General features: G+C 26.7%; 1 protein-coding gene across 1 annotated transcript in view; it reads right to left on the reverse strand.

Annotated features, from left to right (window-relative positions):
• The window catches only part of LOC111637413 (serine/threonine-protein phosphatase 2A 56 kDa regulatory subunit epsilon isoform-like), a 126,242-nt gene extending 113,249 nt beyond the window's left edge, over positions 1-12,993 (reverse strand). Inside the window, exon 1 of the mRNA XM_023382897.1 lies at positions 12,124-12,993. Coding sequence (XP_023238665.1) covers positions 12,124-12,283 — 160 coding nt within the window. The 5' untranslated portion in view covers positions 12,284-12,993. The remainder of the gene's footprint in view (positions 1-12,123) is intronic.
• Between the last annotated feature and the right edge of the window lie 1,008 nt (positions 12,994-14,001).

Consider the following 14,001-nt stretch of genomic DNA (forward strand, 5'->3'; position numbering starts at 1 on the left):
AGCTCTAACCAGTCAAAATAGTAATTTTATTGGANCTGATTCACAGGTCATCTTCAGGTTGAGAACCAAATTTGAATTAAAGGATTCCATTAATGGAATCCTTTAATTCAAATTTGGTTCTCAACCTGAAGATGACCTGTGAATCAGGCTGAAAATGTTTGTTTGAAATAAATTATATTTCTTGGCAAGGATAAGGTGTTAGTTATGTGCTAAAAGATAATTATCATATCTTTTATATTCAGATAAATTGTTAAAAACAATGAATGTTGTATTATCTATTTTTATGAAAGTCACAAAAATTTAATTTTAAATTTATTTAAAAAACTAGATAGTGGATAATATATGCTCTCTATTTACAATAGAATTAACAGACACTTTTTTACTATTAATCCATTATTAAAAAACAAAAGCAAACAGTTATCCTGTTGGGGAATACTAAAATAAAGCAAGTGTCAATATCGCAAAGCGTGTACGAACTGGCAACACCCATTGAAGACCGCTTGAAACAAGAAGAGACCTGTTGTGCAGTTGCACGCCAAATTATAGATATGTGAACAAGTGCATGCATATATAGTCTTGGATAGAATAAAGTTTAATTCTAAGTTAAAGGACTGCCTCATCATTGTTCTAACATATCCTAATTGTTTCATCTTGTATAAAGCAATTTCAAAATGACAAAAGTTAAACTGTAAAGAAAAAATATCAAATAAGCTTATGTTAAACAAGTAATTATTCATACAATACATAATTACTATAGTAATCTAAAAATTATATAATAAATAAACATGTATTTATGATATATTATGATAAAGCAATATGATAATATATATATTTGATTTCTAAATATACATATATATATAATTAAAATTTTTATAATCATTATATGTTTATTTATTTATATTACTTAACTGTTAATAGATTTCTTCTTGCTCCATCGTAAGTGCTATTTTAAATTAACAACATTGAAGTAAATTTTAACAAACAATGCTAAGAGATAACAATATCATAAAGTACTAAGCAAATCACTATACATATAACTAACATCTTATCCTTGCCGAGAAATATAATTTATTTCAAACAAACGTTTTCAGCCTGATTCACAGGCCATCTTCAGGTTGAGAACCAAATTTGAATTAAAGGATTCCATTAATGGAATACAAAATTCAAACTTCAAATTTAAATAAGCAACGAAATAAGATAAAATAAAAAATAAAAAATTAAATATTAAATAACCAACGGAGTAACATAAAATAAAAATATAAAAAATGTACAGTGGAACCTCGGTATACGACCTTAATCTGTTCCTGGTGTTTGGACTTATACCGAATAGGATGTATACCAAACCAACCTTTTCCATAAGAAGTAATGTAAAAATGATTAATCTGTTCTCATGTAAAAAAAATGGCTGGCTTTAAACACCTCGCTTTCCTCGCTAGTTTCTGCTTGATTTTTCATGAGATCAGCATGTATGCTTTTTAACTTTCTCGCAAATAATTTCTTCCGATACGCTGTCTCCGGCACACTGTTTTTCAGTTATCCAAAGCAAAAGCAATTTCTCAACATGATCTAATGTCTTCGATCTCTGTTTAGAAATTGATTTAACCCCTTTCGCAACGTTAGCAGATTTAATANACCTCCAGAAGTAGAAGCTTCAGAATTTAATTCTTATTGAGATTTCCTCTAGCATATCCTCTTTTTGAAATTTCATTTTGAATCTAATAAAAATGACAAGCATAAAGACTTGTTTTCTATATATGCTGAAAATCTTTTTTTATTGAATTTTCTAGTTCTTCTGTTGTAGTATTAATGCCACTAAGGAACTACTGATCTTTGCTTTTGATATGAATAATTTCAGAGTCTCTATTGTGGGAACTACTGAAGATGAAGTGGCTTCTCGTTTGCTGGCTTTCCACAGTAATTTCTTTGAATGGTTTTACAAGTAAAACAATTTTTTCAACGAGAGACCACTGATATGGGCTCAACGTAGGAATTTTATTATCTATAGTATATGTGACAAGGGCCTTTTGCTGTTCCAACATGCAGTATGTAGAATTCTAGCGAGTAGGAACATCTTGAATTAATTTGTGTTTCTACAAACCTAACTTTTCTTGCAAATCTAATTTGATTACAGCTACAGCAAAATGATTAAAATGTGTGACAATATTTCTATTAACTGTGATTATAGTTTTCACATCTTGTTTAGAAAATATGCATTCATTTAGTGTCAGCTGCAGCGTATGATAATGCCTCTAAGTTGCAATTCTTAATTCCAGCTACCAGATTTGCTGCAGAATCTCTCAGTACTAAGAATATCTTATCATTTGTCAACTTATACTGTTCAAGAACAATTTTTAACTGTTCACTGATTCGTGTAGCTATATGGAAACCTTCAAAGGGAACAATTTGCAAAACAGCTTTTTCCTGCTGAAAATCATCCTTCAACCAGTGAGCTGTTACACTTAAAAAAGGAGAATTGTTTGGTTGCTGTCCAAATATCAGTGGTTAAAGAAATATATTTTGTTTCTGTGTTTTTTAAACAATGTCGAAGTTTCCATGCGTCAACAATTAAGTGTTGAGATTTATTTTAGAAGAGATTGTTGATTTTGCGAGGATATTCATTCGTCTCTTGTTTACATAACCCGATGGAAATGGAAATATTGATATGATTAAAGGATACAGTATCACCACCTCCAAGTTAAAAGAATAAATTATATTAGAAATATTAAAAATTACTTTTTCATGCATATATTTGTTAGATATTTTAGAAATTTTTAAAATATTGTGTGTGTATGTGTATAATATAGGATGATTATTAAATCTCTGTTTTTGTAAAAATTGTTACAAAAACCATTTGTTTGCAAGTTGTGTGAAACATGCTGACCCAAGAAAAGAGAATCATTGTAGTTTGCATTTTTTTCAGTGGGTTAGCACACACAAAAGTGTCATCAAATTCAGCTGTTCCATAGTCTTCAAGAGATCATGACATGTTGCTTAGTGAGTGGAATAGTCCTCTTTCTCCTCCTCCTCCAACTTTTGTAATACTTCGACACATTATGATGATTTTATAAGTTTATAATGAAGGATCTCCACATTTGGAGCTAAAGTTGTGGTACAGTGAGTACCTGGCTTAGTCTTCTGGTTGATGAAGTAGACTGTGTTATTGTACTTTCTGTATGTTAAACCATTTCATCCAGTACAATGGGTCTCCCATAACATTATGCATTGTGTATGTTACCCATTCACCTGAATTTGGTAACCAACAGTCTGATATTGTCCTGTTAGCAGACTTCTTGAATTTCTGGGTGTAGTTTATCTGTACTTCGTTGTACATTGCACCACAACATGCACAAACAATAATTCTCTCTTTGTGAATCAACATGTTTCTTATGACCTCCATACAAATGCTTTTGTTAACATTTTCACAAATATAGAATATTAAGATATATAAGATATTATAAATTAAGATTGTATAATCACCTTGTATATTAATTCATTAGTTATGTTCAAAACATTAATAAATGGAATTTTAAAGCTGAAGTATTATATTGAAGTAATATAAATAATTGAAGTAATATGAAGTAAAGCTGAAGCATTACAAATATTAAGAATAAAACTTGTTATACAGGCATTTCCTGCTTCATAAAATCTAAACAGCTTACAGTTTGAAATATATGATGAATATTTTATGTAAAAATTAGATAATATCACATTAAAATTTAAAAAATAAAAACATGTTTATCATGCTCAGCTTTCAGCACATTATCAATACTAAACTCAAACTATGAGAAAAAGTAAAACAAAGTATTTACTGTTAAGCAAAACTAATGGTTTGCTTACATAAATTATTCCTATCATTCATTTTCATAATAATCTACAGGTATTATGTATTTATTGTCACTATTAATATTTTCAAAAACTAAATCTTAATCAGTAGAATTTTTATATTTCAAAATGTTTTCAGCTGTTTGTGCATTCAAATTCTGTCAAAGAACAGAATTTGAATGCCCAATTTAAAACTTAAAATAAGAACAAATTTTTACTGGCAATAATTAATTTTTTTATATTGTTACTAACAAGTAATATATATAAACATCTCAAAGCCCAATGTATTAATACTAAGGATGCACCGATTAATCGATAAGTAATCGGTAATCGGCCATATCGGCCATTCCATCCGATTAATCGGTTTCGATAATCGGCCAATTTTACATTTTGGTATTTTTGTTAGAATGTTACGTACAATGCTAGTAATAAAAACTAATAAATTTCTGTTATATACTTATTATTTATTACATGACANGATTCTAGACTAATTTGACTCAACATTTCCAAAACACGTATAATTTTTTGGAAATAATCCATATAAACTATGCTATAAACAAAAAATCATAGGATTACTTACTGAGTGTGCACCGTTCGACGACACCATTGATTAAGCTTATTTTCATCATGGAGCAGTGCACTGAACAGCAGGCTTAACAGCACTGATCAATAACTTAACTTTGGAGACATCATTAATATAAATATAATTTTTATGGCCATTAAATAATAAATGGTTTTTAGTAGATTCGCTGCTCGTTTAAACTCAATGATTTGTGCAATATCCGCTATTGGTCTAGATTTTACCAATCCTGTCATGACACAAGTTGGCGATGACATTTTACCGTATTATACAAGTCTCTTTTAGCATGTTTATACAAATATGATCGCAATTTTTTCACTGTGTTATACGAATCCATATTATATGAACATGTGTTATAGGGGTCTACTGTATATATACTATTTCCTAATACTAAGACAAAAGAAAGCAAAATGCACCACATCTCAGGCTACCATGATCACTATTCCAGACAACACTCCACAGTTTAATGAGTAAAAGCTCATGAGAACCACTAGAAACCAAACCACAGAAAAATCCTTGAAAAGCTAATCATCAACTGGTATTCAAGGAACCTTATGTGTAATATTCATAAAGATATATGTCTTTGATTGCATAGAAACACATTCTTTGAGATTTATGAGTTTAATTTCAGTGTTATTTGCAAAATTTTGTAGCATTATTATTATTATTATTATTATTAATAATTTCTATTTTATTCTGCTTATATATTTACTGTATTTTATAGCATTTATCCTGTTTTGTATTTTTTATTTCTTATTTTATTATTTACATACTTGTAGTATTTTAATTATTCTAACTTTAAAATTAGACATTTGAATTCTATACTATTCACTGTATCCTGATGACTCTACAAACAGCTGAAAAACATGAAAAATAAAAATTCTGCTGATCAAGACTTAGTTTTGAACAGTCTTGACACAGATCTTGTAAACCAGACATTAATATTAATATTGACTACAATTCAATATCTTATTACATTGACACCAGATAAACTTAAATAAAATTTTGTGTATGTAATTGTGAAGCCACTGACTGTTAAACAAAAGTCTGTTAACAACAGTGTCTGTTAGTATTGTTGAGTGGATGAAAGGTGATATATTTATGCAAGTTGAATTTATTAATTCTATATCAGTCATCTGATTGTGAGAACATTATCTAGATATTCTAGAATAATGAACAATATATGTATTCACTATAAGTAAATGATTATTGCAAAACACCTAAACTAAAAAAAAGTCCTCATTTTCCATTTAGTTAGATGTGCTATCAAAGATTTTCCTCTTTTTATCCTCCTTTGTATGTTAATTCCTAGATACTCAATTCTTCACAGTAGATGGAACAGTTCAGAAAAATCCATATACGGTTAAGGTTATATGGAAATAGCAGCACTTGTAAAACTGTACAAATTTATAAAAATGCACTTATCTGTTGTGAAATAAATATACATCTAAATAAAGATTTTTTCAATGTTTTTCCCTTCCACAAAAAAATATTAATAATCTTTTTTTTAAGAAAGTAATGCTGAATTTTAAAATAAAATTCATTTTGAATAATTTTCCTTAATGCGTAAGAAGAATTTTATGTACAGTGATACATTGGTTTTTGTTCATAATCCATCCAAAAACAATTGGTGAAATCCAAAACCAATGAAAACCGAGGCAATTATTTCCATATGAATCAATATAAATTCAATTAATTCATTCTAGACACTTCAAAATACATACCAAAAACACATTTTTTATAAAATAAATATAGTGTTTAAAACTAAAAACAATGCTAAATTAATATAAAATAAATATAAAAGACTAATATGATGGCCTCCAAAACAGAATTGCCATCTAACTGTTTTTGATTGATCCAAATTAATAATAACTGTTCGACATCTTCAATTGTTTGCAATCTCTGTTACGTTAACACATTCACACCTTTCGCTACATTAGTCTCGTTTATTGATTCTTTTTTTTTGCCACAATGGAACTTATTGTGGATGGCGACTTCACATACATGCAACTGATTTCAGCAATCTTAATGCCCCTCTCATATTTTTCAATGATTTTCTTTCACCTGATTGTGTTCCAGGCCTCCTCCTTCAAAGGACTTCTGGCTTTGAAAACTTTCTTTGGTCCCATGATTGAGCTAAAAGGAAAGGAAAGCAATAGTTTGGCTAGACATGTGGGTAATACTCACACAACGAGAAATAATGCCACACTGAGCAGGAAAACAGTGTGGTTCCCTTCATTTTCACAAAAATTAGCAGTGAGGTCACATGGGCATGCAGATGAAATCTGAGGCAATTGACAAAAACCGAGACAAATTTTTCATGGAAAAAATCGACGAAAACCAAAACCAAAGTCAACAAAAACCGAGGTATTACTGTATTACTAATTTAACAATAATGAAATTATAATAGAACATACTTATATGTAAAACACAACATATATTGCAAAATGTTAAAATATTCTCATTGCATGTTGTCTTTAGTAACCTCTACTGATTTCTATTATTACATTCAAATAGAAAAAAATATATTGGTTATCAAAGTATTGTAAAAAGTAGTAAAATATTTCTTCAATGATTTCTTACTCATTACAAGTACTCTACTCTTAAAATCAAGATTATTGTATTCATATGTGCAGAGAGCTGAAAGCAGTTCCTTCTACATATTCATATCTTAAATGAATCTCTCTCATTTTATGATATTTGACTCAGACATGTCATTTCACTACAATTTATAATTAAAAATAATCTATCACAGCTGACAGCACCAAACAGTCAATTTGAAATAAAATAGAAGTCTGTAAAATCATATTTGTATAATAGTAAGGAATTGATTAAACAGGCGATCATTGTGCAGGCATAACAATGTATGACCATATTTTGTGAAGCATCTCCATCCAGAGTGGATCATTTAAAAATATTAGAATGTTTACAAAAATTGATAATAGTAAATAAGTTTTCTATTAAAAATATTGTGTTCAGTGAGAGATTCAAAAAGTAATATATAAAAATTATAAATCAATTTAAAATTTAAAAATCTGAATTTTTTTAAAAAATTTGTTTCTCAAATTTCGAAATCTTTATTCCTTTCACAACTGAATTTTGCAAGTTAAGAAGAGACGAGTAGCATTTATGAAAATATTTAGAGATTTTATTCAATACAAATGCAATTCAAAATTGTAAGGACCATGACATCAAACTAATAGGCAAGTCACATTCTAATCACCACCAAATATTTGACAGGTTCTGGCTAGTTATCAACAATATCTTTCAAGTTATTAATCAATAATATTTTTTAGATAGAAAAGCAAGATAAAATCATATCTTAAACATATTCTAAAATTTATCTGAACTAATTTATGCAAATAATAAACTATTTTGCTTCGATTAATAATTTTATCATTTATATTTATTGGCTTTTTAATCTGCAGTAAATCATTTATGCAAGTTCAAATAAAAACATTAATAAATACAGTTATCATGGTGTTAAAAAAAGTAATATTTTACTACTCATGCTATAGTTTATATAAAAATCTATGAAAAGTTTAATAATAATTTTATTTATATGATTTAATATTATTATACAAAAGCTAATTGTTAATACATAAAATCTAATAATGAATTATTAAATTATTACCTCACCATTATCATCATCTCATAAAACATTTTATACAGTATATAATTGATTGCATAGAACAGTTTATTGTTGTTTTACATTTGTTTAAATTAAATTATAGCTTATTAAAAATTCAAATATGTAATTCAAATCATAATACAAACAATTTTTTATTATATATGTAAGTAATAAACTTGTGCAAATATTTATAGATCTTTACTACATTTCAAGTACTCTTAATATTAGTTTTGTCCATTCAGATTAAGAAAAAGAAAATTATTAAATTTTGAATTTATATATATCATATTTCCAAAAATTATATAACTGATATTAATTTTAAATGCAGATGATTATATTGTTCATATATTTTATTGTTTCAAAATTAAATAGAAGTAATATTTTACTTCATTGTAATCAAAATAAAATTTATACATGTGCTAAAAATTAAATAATTGTTTATTCTATTATTCAAATATCTAATAGCCATTCACTCTTGTATTTTATTAGTAAATGATACTTTTAATCTATACATAGAACAAGTAGGTATAGTAACCTATAAATAGTTTGAAATGAATGTAAAAATTCATTCATCTTTGCTTCAACTCTGTGTTGAAAGATGTTTAAAAAATAAAATAAAAATAATAGATTATTATTACTTTATTTCTCACAAAATCAAATTTAATATCTAATATACTTAAAAAAAGACTTATTTGTAGTTAATTATAAATTTAACAATTAAAATCTATTTAAACTTTTACACTTCAATATTTAAATGTAAGTTTTTCTGAACTGATACTGCATTGAAAAGACTTTATAGAGAGTTGAGAGTAAAATTTAATAAAGAAATAGTGATAAATTTGTTCAATTTTATACACAAAAATATTTATACTATGCACAGGAAACGTGCATAATTATGTGAATGATTATATAAGCTATGACATCAAGAAATGTCAGAAGATAATTATAGCACTAAATCTGTTCCAGTTAATTTTTTTTTTCCTTTATATATGTACATATATATAAGAAAAATTAGCACTTTACATAAATATGTAATGATAACTACTTTATATAATGTTTTTACACTTTAGATAAAGATATGATTCAATTTCTTAAGAATTTATATGATTCAATTTCTAAAAACTAAATATCTGATAACATTTGCTATTTGTCTAAGATTAAAAAAAACTATGTAATAAACAACAATTTAAAGCATTTTAATTAGACTTTTATTATGTATACATGAATGCTTGTATTTTATCATTGAAGATCAAATGTATTTAATTAGGTTGTTTTAGGAAATAGTTTGAATACAATTCTGTAATTTTTTTGTTTGTAAATTATATAATCAAATAGGAATTTACTACTCATTATCTAATGAAAAAAAAATACTACCAGCTAACTAAATTTTAGAATAATTATATTAATATAAATACTATACATAAAAAAATTTTTTAATTGATTGAATTCAGGTTGTAGATATAAATGTTATCAATACAATATGAACTTTCAACTGAATCAATCAACTTAATATTATTGAAATTATCTTTTTATCTATCTTAAACAAATTTTAATAGTTCAAAATATATTTATAAAATTTTCAATTATACTTTCTACAATATTCCTACAATTTAATAAATGTAATATAATAGAAACAAGCATAAAATAAAATTAGCTTACGTTTAGAAAAATTAAATTTAATGATTATATATTTTTATTTTATTTTAAAAAATGCATTATATAAATAATAAGGAAAACTTTCTTTAAATATAAAAAGGCTGAATATTCTTCTATTCAGATTATTTATACAATGCTTTTAAATACAGAATGCATGGCAAAAAGAAATTTGAATATGAATCAATCAAATGAAGATAATATACATAAATTTATAATTATTTTAAAATAAAATTATTTTTAAAACTTTATCTGTTTTAAAAAAATCAGAGTAATAATATTCATTTTAATAGAAAAGAAAAAGTCTTATTCAATAGAAAAATATAAAAACTAAAATTCAATTTTAAATATATATACATTTTTTGAGAACATTATAGGTACATTGACTTCATACAATTAGCTAAAACTGAACTCTCCAAATCACTCCACAGCTATAATAATATATCAAATATGCAAATTTCTCAAATGGTTTATGCATTTATAAAATTAAATAGAAAATTTATTCTTTGCATTCCAAATCATAATTGTTGTTATGCATTTCAAGTTTTAAATGTGAAAAATATCAATTAATATTTCTCATATTTTAATATTTTTATTCTTATTGAAATTTCAAAACAATTATTTATAAATTAATATTCATTAATACAATTATTTAAAATAATTATCTATGCTTGCAATAATTTGATTTTCATAGTTCAACAGACACAAATCTCATGTCATGAGACATGAAATCCTAATAATCTGTTTAGAGTAAATTTTGAATAAAATGTAATAACTTCATAACATGAATGAATTATGTGTATGTAAAAATGCATAATTAGTAAAGAAATACTTAAACACAAAATTTTCAACATTAAAAAGCTTAATTATCACTTGTTTAATAAGAGTAATAATAAAANCAATCGTTTTAGATACGAAATTAAAAATATAAAAATTAATGTCTCGTATCCAAAAACGCAAATCAGACTTTGCTACAACAGCGCTACGTAAAGTTTCCAGTTTTAAATGTGAAAAATATCAATTAATATTTCTCATATTTTAATATTTTTATTCTTATTGAAATTTCAAAACAATTATTTATAAATTAATATTCATTAATACAATTATTTAAAATAATTATCTATGCTTGCAATAATTTGATTTTCATAGTTCAACAGACACAAATCTCATGTCATGAGACATGAAATCCTAATAATCTGTTTAGAGTAAATTTTGAATAAAATGTAATAACTTCATAACATGAATGAATTATGTGTATGTAAAAATGCATAATTAGTAAAGAAATACTTAAACACAAAATTTTCAACATTAAAAAGCTTAATTATCACTTGTTTAATAAGAGTAATAATAAAATCATTTTTATGTTGTAAAATATTATTTTTGGACTACGTAAGTGAAGTAAAGATGTGTATTTGTAATAGTCAAATATAATTTGTATTGTAAATATGATATATGTACACAAAGTTATACATTTAACAGCTTACTATTAGTTTGAATTACAACAGAGGAAATGGCATAATTGTGCCTATATGTCATTTAATAAAAACATTTACATGAAGAATAAATATAATGATGATAATGATATAAAATTGAAAATGTTGAAAAAGATTCATATAACTATTAATAAGAATTTTAAATAGATGCCACACCCTATTTTTAAAGTATATTAGTAATATGCTGCAGTGCAGTTTTTAATATAAATGTATATTATTTAAAAAGACTCTATACATCATTATTCAAAAGAAATATACTAAAATTCAATTAATAAACCAGCTAACATTAAACCATCATATAAGAAGAGATTAAAAAGTAAATAATGATATCAGTTATGAAATCTTATTTCCCATTATGATGCAATATTAAAAGCAATGTTTTCTTATTATTTTTTAAAGTGCAAAATTTTTATTAAAATGTCAAATTACCCATAGTGACCGAATTAAAAAATCTCGTCGGTCACATACGAAAACATTTATAGTAGCGATTTAAATAACGAATATTATCAAGTACTACTGTTTTACCGTAATGCATACTTTCGGCCAAGACAATAAATTACCAACACACTATCACAGAGTGAATGAAAACAAGGCAGAGTTTGAGTAGACCATTACAACATAATTTTTTCATTTGAAACCCTAACAAATCCATACATAACAATCTTAACATGGTAATTTATGTTATTCTGATTTGCAAGTACAAAAATTTACTCATAAATTAGCAAGTGCATTGCATAATTTTATTTAAAAATAAACAGAATGTAATCTAGTTTCCTTCTAAATCTTCCTTATAACAGATGAGAATTCAAGGACATATAAGGAATCCCCCGAGGCAACACATTTCCACATTATAATCAAATTTTTTTTATTTATTATTTTTTTTGAAGGATTTATAGGCAAATATTTATTTACAGAAAGGAAAAATGTAATTGACAAGCACTTACCTTTCAATAGAGGCAGAGCTTGTAATTCTACATCATTTGTTGACCTATAACGCGAGGATCCTTGTGACTTTTTTTGTTTTCTTTTGACGGAACCTTTTTTAAAAGGGTCAATTTTATCCACAAATCCAGGAGAGGCCGAATGGGATGGATGTGAAGACATTATCGGTAAGTAAGACCGAATTAGGTGATGGTCAGATTGTTAACAAAACGAGGAAACTCGATCATCAATAAACACATAAATATTCGAATTTCTCCTTCTAGAAAATCATCTGTTTGAACTAAAAGTCAACTTGTGGATAACGAGTTCCATAGTAGAGACCAACGACGAACAGATGCCTCGCAATTGACGGGAATGTAAGAATTACTTACAATCATAAGCCGATATTTTCTTAATCGAATCGATGGCGATTCGAATCCATCTCGTATCTTATTTTGAATTCAATGTACAAACTGTTAGGCCTAAAACAACGTGCAATTACTCCCAACGATATCCTCGACTTTCTCGCTCTTCAAAAACTGAACATAGGAATGAATAGATTGTTGACGTATCACAGTTTATATTAAAATTTTCCAAATACGCGATCGAAACGAATTAATTGATCTTAGTAGTTAAACCAACGACGTTCGTCCATCTTTCCTCTCCTTCCTTCACCGTACGTAACGTCATCGGTCACATGACTCGCGGCGACCAATGACATAGTTTTACAGAAAGTGCCGGCAATTATTGGCCAATTAAACGGGATCTTACATTTGGTATTTCGGGTGGGACCGGACCAATTGAAAGATGTGTTGCTTAGGTTACGGACCCAACACCCATGAAGTCAAACGTATCATGTGTTTTGAATTATTTTCAGACCGTTTGCTTGAAAAATTCATTTCTTTGCGTTTGTACGCAAGTGAAATCGTTCGATTATTTTTAAATTTTAATTACTTGGTTAAATTATAACTATTTTGAAATTCCAATCGTTTTAGATACGAAATTAAAAATATAAAAATTAATGTCTCGTATCCAAAAACGCAAATCAGACTTTGCTACAACAGCGCTACGTAAAGTTGCCAACTCAAATCGAAATTTTTTTTATTTATTTTTTAATATAAATAACACATTATTCTAACGAAACACTATTTATAATTTAACGTCAATAATATTTTATATAAATTATATTAATAATTTGCGTATTTCCCAAATGCATACCTAAAACAAATAATAACGCAGACAAAATGATTACAGCACTGTAGTTGAAAAGGAAGTTGCCTGGAATATTCATAAGTATTTTTGATAGAAATTATCATAATTCTAATTTACAGAATACTAACACGTTGAGCAATGATTAATATTATTCGAAATTGATATTTAATAATATAAAAATTTCATAAAATTTTAAAATCACTAATATAATGATCGCTGTTTCTATCTATAGTTATGCGATATGTATTGTACACTCTTTAACACGCCGCGTCTGATGAAAAACAGCGAGTTAAATTAAGAGCTGGATACAATTTTTTAAGTGATAAGGTTCATCAGTGACCGAATGGATAAAATCACCGAATACTGGTAAGTTGGTCCATGGTCGCGCCTGACCAAAGGGCTCGCCGCGAGTTTTTTTAAATTATCTTACACTTAATTAGTGGCCAATTTCACAAAGTAAAGTCCTTCCAGAATCCACCTCACCTTGGCACATTGTCTTGCATTAGTGATGCACTCGGGCTCTAATCTTGGAAAAACTGAGTTAAACGGAAAAGAAATTTTTATTGAGAAACTCAATAAAATTCCCACTTTATGCGGCTGCTAATTCATAAGTACTGTAGTATAGAAATAGAAGATACTAGCAGATGAGCCCAGCGTTACTCGGGCAAAAAATAACAAACATTAAGATT

This window comes from Centruroides sculpturatus, unplaced genomic scaffold (genome assembly GCF_000671375.1).
Source record: "Centruroides sculpturatus isolate CEXI.00-Female unplaced genomic scaffold, Cexi_2.0 scaffold172, whole genome shotgun sequence".
NCBI classification, from domain to species: domain Eukaryota; kingdom Metazoa; phylum Arthropoda; class Arachnida; order Scorpiones; family Buthidae; genus Centruroides; species Centruroides sculpturatus.